The sequence below is a fragment of the Melanotaenia boesemani genome, chromosome 16, assembly GCF_017639745.1.
Source record: "Melanotaenia boesemani isolate fMelBoe1 chromosome 16, fMelBoe1.pri, whole genome shotgun sequence".
Classification (NCBI taxonomy): Eukaryota; Metazoa; Chordata; class Actinopteri; order Atheriniformes; family Melanotaeniidae; genus Melanotaenia; species Melanotaenia boesemani.
The window spans coordinates 15,244,970-15,262,971 of NC_055697.1; the positions used below are offsets into that span (position 1 = coordinate 15,244,970).

An 18,002-nucleotide genomic window follows, 5' to 3' on the forward strand; every position below is an offset into this window, starting at 1 on the left:
TAAAACTCTGCTCTCTGACATACACAAAACTTCTTGACCTCTTTGATAAGTTAAAGTCTAGACTTATTATTCAAATGGTTATTTTGTAGCTTCAATTTGCATGTTCAACTGTCTTCGATGCGTTGTCTTGAGAGGGGGACTGAGCTACACCGTCATTGACTGTCGGCCTGACTGGCCTATGAGGAGAGATAGATCCCATGGGGACCACAGGTGGAATGGAGCTCAGGGGTTAGGCTCCTCTAAGATCCAGAGCTTCTAGTGTGAATAGTCCTCCTGTTCAGATCAGACACTAGCACTGGGATGGCACTTTAAAGTGGGACATAACCTCACACCAGGAAGTGGAAAAGATCCATAAGCAGGAGCCCTGGGGATTTTCAGGAATATGTGAGTAATCTCCAAATTTTGTGCTTTATTTATTTGATTATAAATCATATTTAGTAAAGGCAGGAAGATAATAGTATGAATGGGAGTTTGGTGTGATATTAATTTGTTGTGAAGTGGATGAGGAGACTTGACTGTGAGATGATTATTGGACTTTGTTAAAAAAAATTCTCAGGTGAAACAAAAGATGGAGCTTTTAATATTATAGGAATGATCAGAAACATACATTATATTTGAAATTTAAATAGATTTTGAGGAAAATGTTATAACTTTCCTTCTGTTTTTATCTTCAAACCACTGTTTATGTGCTTTTATATTTGGTCACAATAGTTTCCTTTTGGCAGTCTAATGATATAGTGATAAATCACTAATTATGACATGATATTATCCTAGATACATTTCATTGACAAACATATTTAATTGTTGTACCCTAGGCACTTATAGGCCCTGACTTCAAAACATCAGAAATGCCAGCTTTCAAACATTTGCTGGTGTTTGCAGCACTCCTTTTCCTCTTGGGATTGGCCCAATGTCAGAAGTTGCCCAGTAAGTATAGATTTTGAAGTTCTTACCAACTTTCTTCTTCACTACAGCATTCGTTCAATGCATAAAATAACTTTGCACACAATACAATATCCAAGTGCTGTGTGGTTTGATGGGGTTAGACTGACAAGTTGCCAAATGCCCATTAAGGAGATTTTAAAATGCACTTATTTTCTGGTTTAGTACATTGATCAAATAAAAGAATATTTTTGATGATTTTATGTGTAATATTGATTATTTGCAATATACACTTAAAAAAAGCCACAAAAACTGTAGTGCCACATTATGACCAGCAGATGTCAGTGTTTGACAGTTCATTGTTTATTGTCCTGCAAAGTATTGCATTCACGCTCTCAGTGCCCATGTGGCTAATGTAAGGTCATCCGGAGGTTAACCTGGAAATATGAACCTTTCAAGTCCTGCAACTGTGGCCCCCTTTAACCACAAAAAAGCAACACAACACAGTGATTTACTGACGGTGCTGAACAGCAATGAAATCTATTGAATGTGCAAAGGATGGAAAGAATATTTATCTCTGTCAAAGTTATAATAGACCTATCTTTCATCACAATCCTTAACCATCTTTCATCCACACACCCTAACCTTACAGGGAAAACTGCAGTCATGCTGAGCTCATTCAAGCTGCACCACAAAGGACACTGTTTAGAATCCAGAAGCTCAGTCCAGCTACAAAGAAAATAAACAAGCTCGTCATGCTAATGGGTTTAAAAGCTTACCTCACTGTACCTGGGAATACATTATTAACAGCAGTGAATAATGCATCTGTTTAACAAAAAATCAATGAAATTAGCACTGACATATGATTCAGAAGCAGTCCAGTTCCTTGAATGCTGAATCTGTGTGATGTCAAACTAAGCTCTGTGTTTGTGCTGTGAGGTTTTGATCTTCTGGATGAGTTTCGTGTGCCTGAGTCTAGCGGTGTGAAGAGAGTGGAAGGATCTCAACCTGAAGCAGTGGCCTATCGTGTCAACCCCTCCATCCATCTACGGAGGGCCATGAGGTACATTGCCACACTGGAGCCAAGCAAGTCTCAGAGAAGCTGAAAAATGATCAGTCACTTATTTAATAATTTGTCACGTGGCTGCAACTGGATAGAAAGATAAGGTCAACTGAAAAAAGGATAAAAAGCTGTTTTGCACCTGCAAGACAGAAATGATGCCACATGCACAACCTTTCTCTCTGCCTTAATTAAAGAGTTTATATACAGTAATGCTTATTTACAGGTTTATACACTCTGCTCTGATGTGTTTAATGTGTTTAATGCTCAAATTAGCAAAAGCGTAGTTTAGCGTAGTTGTTGATCTTTTGTTTTCACTGCCAAACAAGACACACACAAACAGCCTTCACAAGCTTAATGTGGAGTTTTACATGGTGTTGTAGATAAGTGACAGCTGGGCTACAAACAAAGCTTCTCAGACTTTTCATGAGCAATTTCATGAATGGGACAGAATCACTCAGTTTATGTGCACAGAAGACTGTCATACTGTAAGCAGGGGGTGAACCCAGTATGCTTAATCAGTCTATTCTTAATGGTTTATTAAATATTAACACTATATTAACAGCCACATTTAATATCATTTGCATTTCATGTAAGTGATGCCAGTCTGTCTCTAAATGAAAAAAAGATTATAAATCTATAAATAAATATTAATATTGTGTGTCATATTGTAAATATATTATAAAAGATAATAATCTTTTTTAACTTGGTTATGTCTAAGAGCACACTTAGCCATCTGCCCATTTTGGTTCTTCTCAGATAGTTTGTTTAGCTTACTGATGTTTTTAACTCATCACTGATCGTGATAGTTTGCTTGGCTGTAAATCTTGTTTTTCCAACATACTGCAGCCATGTCATGTCCCTAATCTCTTGTATTTCAGTAATATAATGCAGTTTCATTAAATCGAACTATTTTGTAAAATAATATACTTATCTGGAACTTAACTTATTTTATTCACAATTAATAAAACTCCTCTCTTTCATCAAAAGTTCAGGTTTGTTGTGATTAAAAGCAGACTTGAAGTTATTCATCTCTCTGAACTTCATTCTCATGTTACAGTGATGTGTATCCAGATGGACTCCCCTCTGAATACTCCATCATTGCAACATTTAAGGTGACTAAGGACACAATCCAGACACCCTGGAACCTGTGGCAGGTCAGTGACCCAGAGGGACGAGAGCAGGTTGGTCTTCGTTTCCATGGAGATGCAGGGTCTTTAGATTTTTTCTACACCAGCCCCCATGGGAGCCAGATGCTGAGGACCTTTCATGGTGTGGAGAAATTGTTTGATGGAGGGTGGCACAAGTTGGCGCTGAGCGTGAAGGGCAGCCAGGTGAAGCTGCTGATAGACTGTGAAGAGGTCAGAGTGGAGTCTATTGATGAGCCCAGGCCAGTCATTCGGCAAGGATACACTTCCATCGTCAAGCGAGCTGTAGGAGACCGTTCAGTGCCTGTATGTAAAACCTTGATTTTGAGTAACATTTTAAATTTTGATGCATCTTTAATTTTTCACAGTATCTTCTGTGGCAATCTAGGTGGACCTCCAGCAGATGGAAATGTCATGTGACCCAGAGCAGGCTTATTCAGAGGGCTGCTGTGAACTCTCCAGTGTGGTAATTCAGCTATGCTCCAACTTTTTAACATTCTTCTTTTCAAAGATAGGTGTGGAGTTTCAAAACCATCCTGTCATTTATCATGTTGTGACAGTGTGGAGGGTATGCAGAGATTGGCCTAACAGCTGGAAGAGCATCTTGCAAATGTGTGCATGGACAACCTGGCATTCAGGGTCCCCCAGGGTCAAAGGTGAGTGCACCTGTGCAGGAAACTGGCAGAACATGAATACAGTTGACTGTGTGTTAACATAAATGTGTTTCTTCTTCTACAGGGTCACAGGGGTCTTCCAGGAAAAACCGGAGACCCAGGAAGACAAGGCAACTGGGTAAATAAAGGCATTATGCCTTTCAGTCATGCAAGTATCAAACTTTGTGTCACGCTGGTTGAATGCCTGTTCTAGTGTTTACATGGTGCATTCTCAGCATGATCTGCATCCACTTCCTTTTGTTTCACTCTAAGGAGTTAAGCTGACTTGTGGGTGAGTGACATTGTAAACTTTCTCTTGTGAGACAGCAGCGAGTTGTGGAAAATGGCAATAGAAGCACAACAGAGACAGGAAAGGATGGAAACAGATCTGGAAGCAGAAGCACTTAGCGACAGTAAACACAGGGATTCTTTCAAAGTTTTGAAAACTCATGTCCGCTTTGCAGAAGATTTGGGAAGAATCCAAGAAAAATACAAACCAACAAGGATGTGACAATAAATTTTTTTTTGTAGTTCTGAAATAGCCATTTGTGATTTAAAACACTAGCTATGCTGGTTTAGAATATAGGATTTAAGTCATACTGGCCTAAGATCACAGAATTTCTAATGGTTTTGCTTTTCCATTTGGAAGAAACCGAGCCAGAAGTAATGAATCCCAGAAAAACCAGGCAGCTGAGCAATAACCATACACCCCAAATGTCTAGTGTTGAGTGGCATTAGACCACTTATCTTTGAAGGAAATTATTCAGATGTTTTAATTGTTTAATATTTGTATTTGTGGATAAACCGCCTTCATTCATCTCAAGAAGAGCTCATGAAGGAAAAACAGGAAAAGCTTGTGAAATTTTAAAAGAGGAAATTACTCTGCTTAAGGAGCCAGTTGTACATCAGTCAGTAAATGAACAAATACTCTCTCATTTATATCCTTCGGAGAGCCACAGACGTGATTATTTCCACTTTAAATTTAAGACTTGTTAATCTCCTTGATGCTTTGCAGTCGCAGTTGTTGGCACAGATCCGAGTCTTAAACACTGTAGAACATGTGTTTAAAGAGGGAGGGTTTTTTTTTTCATTCGTATGTGATGACTTGGCATTTAATTTGGGCTTTGCACAAAAAAAAAAAAAAAAAAAAAAAAAAAAAAATCCCCATGCTGCATGAGGAAAGTAGGCCTTTAGACCAATGTACACCCAGAGCACATTTCCAGAGCTGTACATGCTACATGTTCATGCCTTGAATTGCAGCTGCAGCTCATCTGGGAGCAAACATCTGTCTTGTGTAGCTGGTTAAAGTTTCGACCTCCTGTCAGCTTGTGAATCATAGAGCCCCAACTTGTTTATCTCCTTCCCTGCTGGCATTCAAGGAGGGCATTTCCTGGCACAGATATATGGACTGCCCATCTTGAGTGGTGGGTGGTCCTTTACTCATCTGAGCTGTCCTGCCTCAGAAATGTCGTAAAGTTCACGGTTGTGGATCTCGCCGTACTGGCGGCCATTTCTGAGGTTAACCTCTGTCCAGCTGACTTTGCTTAAAACACTCTGTTAGGTGAGATGGTCAAATAAACTGAGAACACAAAGGCGTCCCGGCCTTGTTTAATGTGATTGTTGACTCAGGGTAATGCAGCCAAGGGAAAAACACTTTTCCATCTAATACTAAGGAAATCAGCATCTGTGCAAACAATACTGATCCATGTTGCTGTATTTATGACTAATGTTTCCTTAGTCCTGCTCATGTATATTTTCCACTAATGTGACTAATATAACCCTTCTTCTCTAGAAGTCTGGATGCTATATGAAAAATTATGACATAAGATTTCAATAATCTGCTCGTTTAAAATACATTACTGAAAACACTGCAAAGTTTGGAACTAAAAAATGTATTTATTCAAAATTATGCCTCTAATGTTTTAATACTGTTGGTGTAGGAGCCGGTTATTAAAGCACATTTAAATAGCACATTTAAATGGATTAGCCAAAATGAAATAAAGAATATTTTGCTTGTCACAGCAAAAGCATTTTGCCACATTATGAGTATAGAAGTGGAAAAAAAGTACCTAAACTTCCAAGCAACAGAAATCTCATGTCAAGCAAGAGTGAGAAAGCCCTTTACTTCTGAAGATACTGATTTCTTACAGTGTTAATAAAAAGAGGTGATGTTAGGCAGAGCAAGCATGTCCTCATGCTTTTTAAGTATCTTGTTGACATCGAATTCTAATAGAAAAACAAACCAAAAAACAAATAAATGTTTGAACAATTGACATGCTGTCTTTATATGGTACTTTTTCATTAACATTGAGTTAAAATTAATTACAAATCACTGTATGATATTTTGATTTACTTTTTATATCACTTCTCTTTTTTGTAAAGACGGGAAGAATAAATATTCTCTTAAGTCTATCTTCTTTCCACAGGTAACTTAATACAACCTTTGTTTGCACAAGAGAAGATATCAGCTTTATTATTTACTGTGTTATGTCTATATGCAGCTGGCACAATATCAGGTGTCTGTTTCCCATGCTGTACAGTAAGCAAAGCCTGCCAACTCTGGTTACAAGGGCCATAAATAAAACTGGAGAAACACTTTGAAAGAACAAACCCGTTCCAGCTGCTTCAGAGTTTTCATCAACTTATTGTTCATTTTGTTTAATTCAGATAATCTGGAAAACTAAGAATCCCCCTTTGACTGTAATTGACCTGGTCTGAGACGTAAAAATGTATTTAACTTTTGGCAAAACAGATTGAACAAGCTTGAATAAATAAATAAAAATCCTTTACCACCTTCCTTTGTCTTTATCCACAGTAGATCTTTTTGCAGATCTTTATAGTCTTTAATTGAAAACTCATGTTATAAGTCCTACAGGCTTTTAACGTTTTTTGAATGGAGACATTCACCAACATTCAGATATTCTCACGTTTCTCATGCTGAAGACAGTGAAGACAAACTTGTCTTGCAGGGAATCCGTGGAAACACAGGAGACTATGGCAACATTGGTGAAAGTGGCCCAAAGGTCAGCTCTGACCTCATTTACTCCCATCAGTTATACATTTTAGTCTGGCTCTTAATCCACCTTAATAAAAACTTATAACATTTACTCAGGGAGAAGAAGGAATCAAAGGCGAAAAAGGGATGCAAGGACCCTGGGGCCAAGTGGTAATCTATTGATTAGATCAAGTATTTTCTTTCTAGTGACACATTACAAATGTGTCTGAATGTGATGTCGTGTTCACAGGGAGACAGAGGTCCTAAAGGGCTAAAAGGACTAAAAGGGGCAGCAGGCTTCAAGGTAAGCTCCTCCGTTGTTAATTCAGACTTTCATTGGGCAGGTTTACATGGCAACCAGTAATGATGTTGAACATATGTTGTTATATATTGTAATGAATAACTTCAATTTTGACCTTTTGGCTGTAATTAAAGGGAGTACGTGGATCGCCTGGAGATATTGGAGAGACCGGAAAACAAGGAGAAATTGTGGGTTGACCTTTCAGACACAGTGGTAAGCCCTTTTGCAAGCAATTACCTAACTACTGTATTACTAACATTTTGGCCTCATTAAAAGGGTGCTAAAGGTCTTAAAGGATATGGTGGGATTCCTGGGTTTCAAGGAGTTAAGGTATTTGTGTTTCCTTCCAGCTTCTAGCTTTAAAAAAAAAAAAAAAAAAAAAAATCTAAATCTTCCATGGCTTTACTTTTAGGGCCAAAAAGGAAATACTGGCGCAGCAGGGCGGCTGGGACCCAGAGGAAAGCAGGTGGGTTGTTGTGGGATTCCCTGTTCTGTAATCCATACTATGACACTTTTTGATACTTTGTCTACTATCTCCAAAATTCCCTCATGTGACTGTGAGGAACCCGTAAATCACTGATGATTTGGTAAAAATGAAACTGAAGTATGTTTTTGGCTGATGTGCTGTCTCCATAAACAACATTAGTTCATGTGGCTGGATTTTGGCTGAGATGTGTAAGCCTGAACTGTATCAACATAAGCTGATGAGTCAGTGTTAGAAGAGCCTGAACTACACTGATAATCCATTCAATATAAAAGAGGCCCCCTGGTTCACCATGCTGTGTTGTTTTATATGATGGATTGACAGGGTATTGTTGGGGATCCTGGAGAAAGGGGAACTCCTGGAGAGAAGGGGCGGCCTGTAAGAGTTTCACTTGATTTAAAAAAAAATATATACAGAATATTTAAATGGGCATCAATTCAAATTTTGACTGACCTTTTATGCATTTATATTATTTCTTGTCTGATTGTGTGAAAACTAGGGTATCCAAGGATCTGTGGGCAGACCTGGCACCACTGGACCAAAAGTAACTTACTGCTGATATAACTGGTGCCTCACATGTAATGCACATTATGAATATAATTCATCTGTTTATTAATTATAATTGCATCTTCTTAGGGTATTATCGGAGATCCTGGTTTACCTGGGAGAGATGGTGATCCTGGAATAGAGGTATTATATTCTGTTTGCACTGACTACTTTAGATCAAATCTTGGAAGAAACACCCTTGTACAATTATTCTGTCAACATCTATTTCTCACAGGCGTATCAAGGACCACAAGGCCTCAGTGGAAAACTTGGACGTATTGGAGCAAAGGTCAAATCTTGTTTGGTTCTGTAAATAAATGTAAACTTTCGTTCTTTTCTGGCTGATTAATTCATTGCCATTTTTGGTCTTTTACAAGGGGGAGAAAGGCACCCTGGGACCTGCAGGAGAAATGGGCCCTCAAGGCAAAACCGTAAGTCACATTTTCAAGCATTTCAGTCACTGAAGACAAGCACATAATGCATTTTGTTCATAAAGTAGTTTGCCATCTTAAAGTGAAACAACAAAGCATAAAGTAGTCCTCTAGGTTGGTTAATAAATGGTTTATTCTCAAGGGCCTCAGAGGTTACAAGGGTTCTGCAGGGAAGCCAGGAAGACCTGGATTTATTGGCCCACCTGGACCTACTGTAAGTGCTCCAGATGAATTTTCTTAACTCATCAAAACACTAGTTCATTTTCCTCTAGCTATTAAAACATGTCATCTATTTACAGGGTCACGTGGGTGAGTCTGGAAAACCTGGGTCCAAGGTAATACATCCTATATCCATTACCCATTAGAGATATAAAATGAGGACAAAATTGCTGTTTAATGGCACAATTACACTATTTAGCTATTATTTGCTGGGTCAACTGACTGTATAGAATTTAAGATTTGCAGATATAGTCTCTTTCCAAACCAAGACTTTTTCCTGGTCTGGAAAGAAACCCAGCATTTTTAGCAATTCATCTAAAACAACATAAGCTAGTCACTGACTCAATATGCAGTTTTCTTCATTCCCTCTCTTAAATATTTGCACACAAATCGAGCATTCAAACTGGCTAATCTTTATCATCTTATTATCACCCAGCAAGCTCAAAATGAAGAGGTACAATGCACAGGCATGTTGGCTCAGGATGTCTTTTTTCTCCCCATCTGGACAAAAGGTTACAATGAGTGCAGAGCATCCCCTCTGGACTTGTTCTCGATGTTTACAGAATGCCAGTGAAAGCCAGTGAAAAAGACAGAAACCACTTTTCAGCTATTTGTGTTTCAGACCTAATAAGAAAGAACCAACGTCTGGGGCAGAAAGTTGGCACTGAATAGGTCATTTACAAGTAATTCAAAAAAGAAAATGGGATTAAACATGTAATTGATCAGAACATGCTGGGTGACTTTTCAGGTTTGGAAAGTCAAACAGTCAGATATGACAGATATAGATTTGTCTTACTAGCTGTGTAAAACAATGATCAGACATAAAAAAAACTATATAAGTTTAAATGTGGAAAAATGTGGAAAATACACAAGCAAAGGTTTGTGATTTAGGCTTTGTGGTTGTGGAATTAACATTACCCCAAAAGGATAGTCCCATGTCTCTTGACCCTACACACAGAGAAACTCGTATGAAAACCAACTCACAGTTTTGACATCCTACACTTAATCAGTTATAAGCTACAAGTCCCACACAGATCAGCTACAGCGAAGGAAAACATCTGTCAAGTGTTATTACTGTATGATAATCTGCCTGCTGTGGGCTGGAATTGTGGCTCAGAGAACAATTACAGCATGAGTCATTTTGTTACTGCCTCATTATAATACTCACAGTCATTTTATGCATCAAAATTATGCTACTCCAACAAAGTATAACACTTAAAGTACTGTGTGTGTATCCAAATATAACTTTTAGAAAATGTGCTATGAATCCAACAAAGATTAATGTTAATGTTATGTCATCTGCAGAAAAGTCACATTTTTTTAAGGTCTTTATTTGGCCCTTTGACAAATGTGACAAAAATTAAGATCTTTTGGGGGGAATGTTACCATTTATTACCATGTTTTCTGCTTCCTGGTATCGAATATGGGGCAGAAGGCAATTATCAGATCGTGTTCAACAGGATTTTGAGCAAAGTTTAAAGTGGCCCATAAACTGTACGTATCAAATATGTCAAGTTGGGCTCTTCTGGGTTAAAAGTCTCACCTAAATCCTCTATAAGAAGACAACAATCTGTTTTGGAATCATGACATCCCCAGAAGAGAACATGTGATTTTGTTTCAATTCTATTTCAGACACTGACAACTTCTATTGAACTCTAGTGGACAACCCTTCAAAGATAGCTATGGTTACCTTATGTGTTGAAATGTGATGTCAAGGGTCCCTGACCAAACATTTATAAGTTATTAGTTGTGAATGAGCACAGGTTGGATTTGTAATATGATTCAGGGCAGGCATAAATCACAAACCACCTGCAAACCTATTAGTCAACAGCTACCTAATTTATACATCTAGTAGCTACTACTTATGTGAAATGTTTCAAGATGTTCACCCACTCACTAACTGCAGGTGTGTCAAACTCTGGTCCTTGAGGGCCGGTATCCTGCAGGTTTTCATTGTTTCTGTGATCTAACACACCTGACTGAAATTAATGGGTTATTGTGAAGAAGTTGACAAGAAGCTGTTGGATCCATTTGATTTTTTCAGGTGTGTTATATCAGGGAAACAATGAAAACCTGCAGGATACTGGCCCTCAAGGACCGGAGTTTGACACCCCTTGTGTCTGTCATCTGTTTGCAGCTGAGCAGTTTTTAGACCTTAAACTGTCATATCAGCCACTAAAACATGCCAAAATGCGATGCAAGACTCTGTAAAGGCATAAAATCTACAGTTTTGGCTGAAAAGTCTCCATAGATTCATTATAACACGTTTCCTACTTTTTTGTGCTCAAAATTGACATATTATTGTAAAAGTATGAGTTACAAGTCTGTTTATTGGATACATCCTCTTGTTCACCAGGGAGCAGCACATCTGTGAAAGTCTGATCTACCAATTATTGGCAAGCTTCTTTACACTGCTTACATATCATTTGCCTTGTACAGGGTGACACAGGAATCCAGGGGATCAAAGGAGTAAAAGGCGTACAGGTACTGCATTAAATATCAAAAACATTTTTTACCATCTTTGCTTGTCCTCTTCATCTGTATTTCTTAAAATTGATTTGTATGTTTTTTACAGGGAGAAAAGGGAGTTAAAGGTCCAAAAGGAAGGGTGAGTCTTGATTCCCTCAACATATTTAATAAGTAATTTAAATAGTAATTTCCTATAAAAGTGATTATTATAACACATAGTGCTGCTTAAAAAAACATGGCTTGTGCTCTCAGCTTCAGTGAAGGAACAGGTTTGGGCTTAGTTAAAACATTTTATGGCCAGTCAGGAAATGAGAGCAGATACATGGGCTTTTTCTGATTTTTCAGCCCAATCTTCTAATTTAATTTAAAGAAACAAAGACAACACATGATGGTCTGTGATGAGTGATGTCACTGAAGAGAGAGAAGTCATTCAGGTGTGGTGTTTCCAAATGTCAAATTGGTTGGAATATCCTCCATTCATCCCATTGTGTTTGCAAAGTTAATAGTTGGAAAAATCCAAAATGAATCCATCAAATAACATTCCTAGCATATTCAGAGCATCTGCAGATGCGATAAGAACAGAAACGCCCACAACTGCACCAAAATGAATCTTGCACATTTCTCATATCTGCTTAGCCAGATTTGTTTTTTTTGTTTTGAAACTTGTATGTAAATTTCCAGTTTGTTTTACATTCAAATATTTAACTTCAGGAGCAAGATCATTCTTTTCTTTTGTTTTATAAGTCCATGTGCATGTTGTATGTTGACTGATTTTATATCACTTGCATTCTCAGAACTCTTTAAATTATGAAGATATTTAATGCTTATCCACCTGAAATAAAAGCCATCTTAAGCTTAACATGTTTGTGTTCTTTGACTGTTTTCCATGTTTTGTCCTTTTCTTTATCCTGCTGATGTTTATGTGATCTTTAGGTTGGAGACAGGGGTGAACAGGGTCTTCAGGGAGGACGGGGGAAGCGTGGCCCTGCAGGCCCACCTGGTCGATCAGGTTCACTTGGAATCAAAGGTGTTCGAGGTGAGGGTGGACCAGATGGCTTTCAAGGGCTCCCTGGCCCACCAGTAAGTAAAAAAATAAGCAGCTGAACATGTTGGCTGACAAAAACCACAGTGCTTTTAATGTTGTAGTTTATTTGGTCTCCACTATAAATGACATTTCATCTGTCTAAAAAATGGCACAGAAAGTGTAACAGAGTAATCATTTTCCCTGACTGCAACAATAAGTGAACACATTTAAACCAGTTAGTAGAGAGCAATAATGAGCATCATGAAATACTATTAGGTTTGTTCACTACATTTCCTCAGAGATGCAGCCATTGCTCTGTCCCACCCACAGCTAGCTCACCTCCAGTGAAGGATGTGGTATTCATTTCTTGCACAGGGCCCAACTCTCCCTGCTGAACATGTGATTGAAGTCTGTAAGAAAGTGGTCTTGGAGCAGATGTCAACCTTTGCCAAGTCAGTAAAGAGGACGTGTGCTGCAGTTTGTCCTCTCTATGGTGATGTTCCCATGGGTGCTCCTGGTCCCCCTGGGCAGAAAGGACCACCGGGACCTCCTGTAAGTTTTATAGTTTAAGATGTAATCAGACTAAACTCTAGGGACCTTTTACTTACTCCTGCAGACCTTTGATATGGAAGCACTGTCAGAGTGCAGTACATACATGTATTGTTCATTTTGCACTCTGGCTGAGCAAAATGCAAACACATTGCGACGGTCTGGACTGGACAAAGAGCTGAGGTATTTGGCAGAAAAGCTTGGAATGAAAACATTACGATTTTCCACGTCTCCGTGAGGACAAATAAGGAGTCACAGACTAGACACTTGGTCTGTGTTGAATGGTTCTTGGCCGGATTGGAAAACCTTTTCCACATTATTATACAATGTAAAATCAATTCATGTTCCACAACTCCTAATCAGAGGGACACTGGGCTGATAAATGTTCTTAAAGCCAAGACTGCATAAAAATATTCCACTATATCAAATTATGGTCAGTAAGCCTGATGTTGTGGTGTTCAGTCCCTAAACAACTTATGTAGCAGTACCAGTGTTTTCCTTTTTGAATCTTTGAATCAAGAGCTGGTCTGAGGTGAACAGACTCCATTACATTCCTTAAAAAAAACATCTGTGAAGAAGTCAAATCTATTGGATTCATAGTGTAAACATACAAGAGATTAATAATGTGTTTTCCTGTTGATGATGTTTCAGGGCGACCTTGGTAATGATGGTACTGATGGAGAAATGGGCCCACCGGGATTCTACGGAGAACCTGGAGAGCTGGGTCAACAAGGAGAAAGAGGTGTGAAAATGATAAATATGAACACAGCCAGTTGCTAAGATTGTTGTCCACTGTCACGTAGCACACAAAGAGTTTTTCTACACCTTACAGAAATCTGTGTGGAGCTGTTAATGTAAGTAAATGTACACAGATTTAAACCACATCATCGAATTATTGTGTTGCTCACACTGCATGGCATGCTTCTCTTGTGAGTGACAGCTGTTAGATTTTAGTGGGTTTACATTACACATCTAATCTTCAACAAGGGGTCAAAAATTGGATCTCGGTTTGATCCCTAATTCGCAGTAATAAGCAGTTCCAGCTGTGGTGCAAACCAGCTTCACTCATATCATCATTAATGTTACTGTGATATGAGTAGCTCCTGGTGAATTATCTGTTTTGATCATCTGCTTGTTGGAGAGAAAGTGAGAGTCTCTCTCTCCACCTGGAATCTATGAGGAAACAACACACTGTCACCATCATTTGACAAATTTATATTTTCACCAGCGTTTAACCAAACTCAGTTTCTTTACCACACTCTCTGTCAAGTTTATGTGTTTGTTTATTTTTCTTTACTGTGTTTCCCCTCTCATGTCTCCTTACTGGCTATTGGGCTCTCATTGGCTTTAACTCCTTACTCACTAACTCCATTACTGGAGTTTTCAATTGGGATGTCTCTGAAAGGCTCACATATTACGGTTTTATAGCATTAATGTATAGTGACTAATTAAATAAAAAGGGAAAAATACTTCATTCATCCCTAGAGGGAAATTGTAATGTTGTAGTACTTTTTTTGAAACTTTAAGGATAAATGGCCTGTACTTATATAGCGCTTTTATCCAAAGCGCTTTACATGTACGTCACATTCACCCATTCACACACACATTTACACACTAATGGCGGAAGCTACCATGCAAGGCGCTCGACCATGACCCATCAGGAGCAATTAGGGGTTCGGTGTCTTGCTCAGGGACTCCTCGACATAAGCTCTCCGGGCTGGGCTCGAACCAGCAACCCTTGGGCTGCAGGACGACCACTCTACCCACTGAGCCGTGCCGCCCCCATGATTAATTCAAAGTCAATTATTCTTGCAGTATACTTGGAAAAGTTTAACTCTGAAAACGCCTTGTTGTTTCCTCACTGTGTTCTAAAGAAGCAGCTTGTGCAGCATTTTTCTCTGAACAATCAGTTCCAGAGGCTACAAAGTTCCTAACACAGAGCCAGTCTTCTTGAATAGTTTGTTGAACTTCTTCAAGTCACTGGTTCTGATGCAGCTGCCCCAACAGATGCTGCAAAGCTGATTGCACTTTCCACAACAGACTTGGAAGAACTGCAGCATTTTGGTACAGATATTGAACTTTCCCATCTTCCTCAAAAGTCTGCCTTGTTCTTTCTTCTACATGGCTTCGGTGTTGGATTTAAAGTCTTGTCTGTTGTCCAGCTGGATTCCCAGGGATCTGTAGTCCTCCACCCTGTACTCCAAGGATGTAAACAGTACTTTGTTTTCTCCAGGTTCTCCCAAAATATACTATAATTTCTTGTGTTTTGTTTGTGTTCAAGATGAAGTGATTGTTTTTACATCTTCCCCCAAATTGACTGACCATATCTCTGTAGTCAGCTTCTTGTCCATCACTGATACACTCCAAAACTGCAGAGTATTTCTGCAGATGACAGGACTCAAAGTTGTATTGGAAGTCTGAGGTGTACAGTGTAGTGTGCTACTTGCCACCTTCTCAGGCATGCAGCCTCTCAGTCTGACAAACTGTGGTCAGTTAAGTCATTAAGGAGACCTCCTAGGGAATCTTCTGTTTTTGTTGAATAGCATAGATGTCAAATCCAAAGTGATGCAACGGGACAGAAACAGAGAAAAGTAAGAGTCTGTAGACACATGCTGACGCTGAGTGTTAAAGTAGTTACTTGTGTTCATATAGTTACCATGCCAATCCACTAAGACAGACTGGTAATGTGTGTCCAATCATCATTTTCACTTTCAAATCAGAAATATACAAAGATTTTAAATAATAACAGCATTTTAAATAATAGCCCCTTTCAGAGTTTTAATTTTATTATATGTTGTGCTCAGTGTAGTTTTCAATTAACCTGGAATTAAACATCTTTACATAGTAATGGATTATTGAATGTGCAACAAAGACTCAGCTCATAATGTTTTGTCAATAATAGAAACAGTTAATTAAGGGTTGTGTAATAAAAATGAAGTTAAACCTTAAAAATGAAGTAAAGTATGAACATGTAGGCTACTCCAGAAACTTTTACACCACTTGAAATAAAATTCAAAATGTGGCTACCTTTGATCGAGAACTGCTCTACATGAAACTGCTGAATTCAGCACTGTGCAGTGTTGGAAACCTTGTGGGTTGATGTGTACATTTACTGCTCTAATTTATGGTTTGAGGCTTGCGCATGATGTCACAGTCGTATTACATTCCCATGCCGAGCCAATGAAATCAAAGAGTGTATACAGTGTGTTCCAAATAGTTTATTTAACAATGATCGCAGTAACACTTTAAGTCTTTAATCAAAATGAGAACTTGAGTAGAAATGGAGGAAAATTTCTGCCTTTTGGTTGTCATTCCTGCTGAAACCATTGCTTGTGTGTGTGTGTGTGTGTGTGTGTGTGTGTGTGTGTGTGTGTGTGTGTGTGTGTGTGTGTGTGTGTGTGTGTGTGCGTGCACTTATGCAGGTGACAGGGGAGAGCGAGGTGATAAAGGAGCCAAGGGTTATGGCCTCCCTGGCTACACTGGAGATCAAGGACCACAGGGTAATTTCTTCTTTTTAAGCATCATGTTGTTGGAGAATTTAGCTTAAAATGAGGCAATAACTGATAACCACATCCGCATGTGTCTGCCTCATTCTAGTCTACAATCCATATTTAGCTGAGTCTCAGCATTAAAATCCCAATGAAAGCGATGGCCTTATGTATAGAAGGTTTGTTTCAGTAAGAGGATAGGGTTGTCTGCCAAAAAAGAAATTATTTTTCTCTGGAAGTACTCTGTTCTTGGAATATGTGAAAACAGTCTTACTCAGCTAACTGGGCAGACTGTGATGCTCGAAGACTAAACAACATTTTTGACTCAATCACAGGTCAGCTTGGACGTCTTGGCAGAGCCTTTAACGGCCAGCCTGGGAAGCAGGGTGAGAGGGGACATGTTGGGCGGCCTGGACTCAGGGGTCACCCAGGTCTTAGAGGACCTCCAGGTGTATGTGTCACCTCTGGATGTGCACAGCTGGATTCCACCAGTGGGACACCACAACCAGCACCACGGAGAATGAGGAATCGCTCTTAAAGAGAAGAAAGAGGCAATGTGAATAAAGAATTTTATACTAGGCTTAAAAGAGTAAAGGACTGTTTTTGTTGATATGCATTTGTTCAAATGAACTGCAATTTACATGTAAATATGCAAAATAATCAGAACTGTAGTCTCGCTAACAAAAGTTAGCAAAAATAACAAAACAATTGTGTGATTTGAGGATAGAAAAATATATTTGTATAAAAAGATCACCTTCGTAGTTGATATATTTAAACTGATTTGCCCAGGTCTAACTTGTTTTTAAACATCTGTGCTTTATAATAAAAACACAAAAAATGATTTAAGACTATGAATGTACAGTAATTCATATGATAACCTATAATATATTATTTTTGAGTGAACAGAAATATTAAGTATCACAGAACATCTGGAAGGTATTTACTGGAAAGGATTTGGAGAACATCATCAGTTGAACTCTCACTGTTAGTTATCAGCGACATTTTAACCAATTGCATCAATCAATTAATACATGCAGAACCAGTTCACAAATCCATTAGTTTGAGACAGAAAGTGTGTTTTCTGTCAGGAGAAGCCTTGTGTGTTGTATTTTTTCTTTTTCTCAATGAGGAAATACTCTTTAGTTCTGTTATTAAGCTCATGTTAGTAGCTGTCATTACACCTAAACCCCACCTGAAGCTCCTGGTATAAGACGCTGTCTAGTTCAATCCACTGTGCCTTGGTCATGAATGCAGAACCTGAAGCCTGGCAGATGGATTCACCCAAGATTGTGAGCTTATGAATCAAAGTGCCTGACAAGGTAAATTATCTGCAGCTGTTCAGTGAAAAACAGACACTGTAGAAAAGTTTCATGAGTAAATTCATCTAGATGTCACTAAGAACAGATGTAATCTTTGAATAATACTGTTTAAGCCACTGAGTGTAGGCCTGGGAGGTTTCTCCATAACCCTCCCAGGAGGATTTCAGTGTAGAGATCAAATTCCACATGATTCCACTCATTAGTACTGCAGTGGCTGTAAAACAACATACTGTTTTTCTGTACTAGAAATACCCCCAAACACTTCCTTTTCCCCTTTTGTGAGGTGGTGGCATAACATGTGATAGAGTCAGCTTTTTGTCAATTTGTCCACAGGATACCCCCAAATATACAGACCAAATCTTAAAGAGGCATTAACTTGTGCAAAGCCAGAGGCTGTTAATTTTTTTTTAAAGGCAAATTACTTTCTCCTAGTT

At 38.7% G+C, this 18,002-nt stretch overlaps 1 protein-coding gene across 1 annotated transcript; it reads left to right on the plus strand.

The window, feature by feature from the left end:
- The first annotated feature begins 705 nt into the window (after nucleotides 1-705).
- On the plus strand, nucleotides 706-16,972 carry zmp:0000000760 (collagen alpha-1(IX) chain). Its single transcript, XM_042011228.1, has 26 exons — nucleotides 706-927; nucleotides 1,822-1,945; nucleotides 3,003-3,396; nucleotides 3,479-3,556; nucleotides 3,651-3,746; nucleotides 3,829-3,882; nucleotides 6,713-6,766; nucleotides 6,856-6,909; nucleotides 6,989-7,042; nucleotides 7,174-7,227; nucleotides 7,316-7,369; nucleotides 7,452-7,505; nucleotides 7,848-7,901; nucleotides 8,023-8,067; nucleotides 8,160-8,213; nucleotides 8,305-8,358; nucleotides 8,447-8,500; nucleotides 8,643-8,714; nucleotides 8,800-8,835; nucleotides 11,159-11,203; nucleotides 11,295-11,327; nucleotides 12,122-12,268; nucleotides 12,588-12,764; nucleotides 13,413-13,503; nucleotides 16,184-16,261; nucleotides 16,585-16,972. Exons 1-26 carry the CDS (start codon nucleotides 849-851, stop codon nucleotides 16,785-16,787), a joined length of 2,292 nt encoding a protein of 763 aa, XP_041867162.1. The 5' UTR covers nucleotides 706-848; the 3' UTR covers nucleotides 16,788-16,972.
- The last annotated feature ends 1,030 nt before the right edge of the window (nucleotides 16,973-18,002 follow it).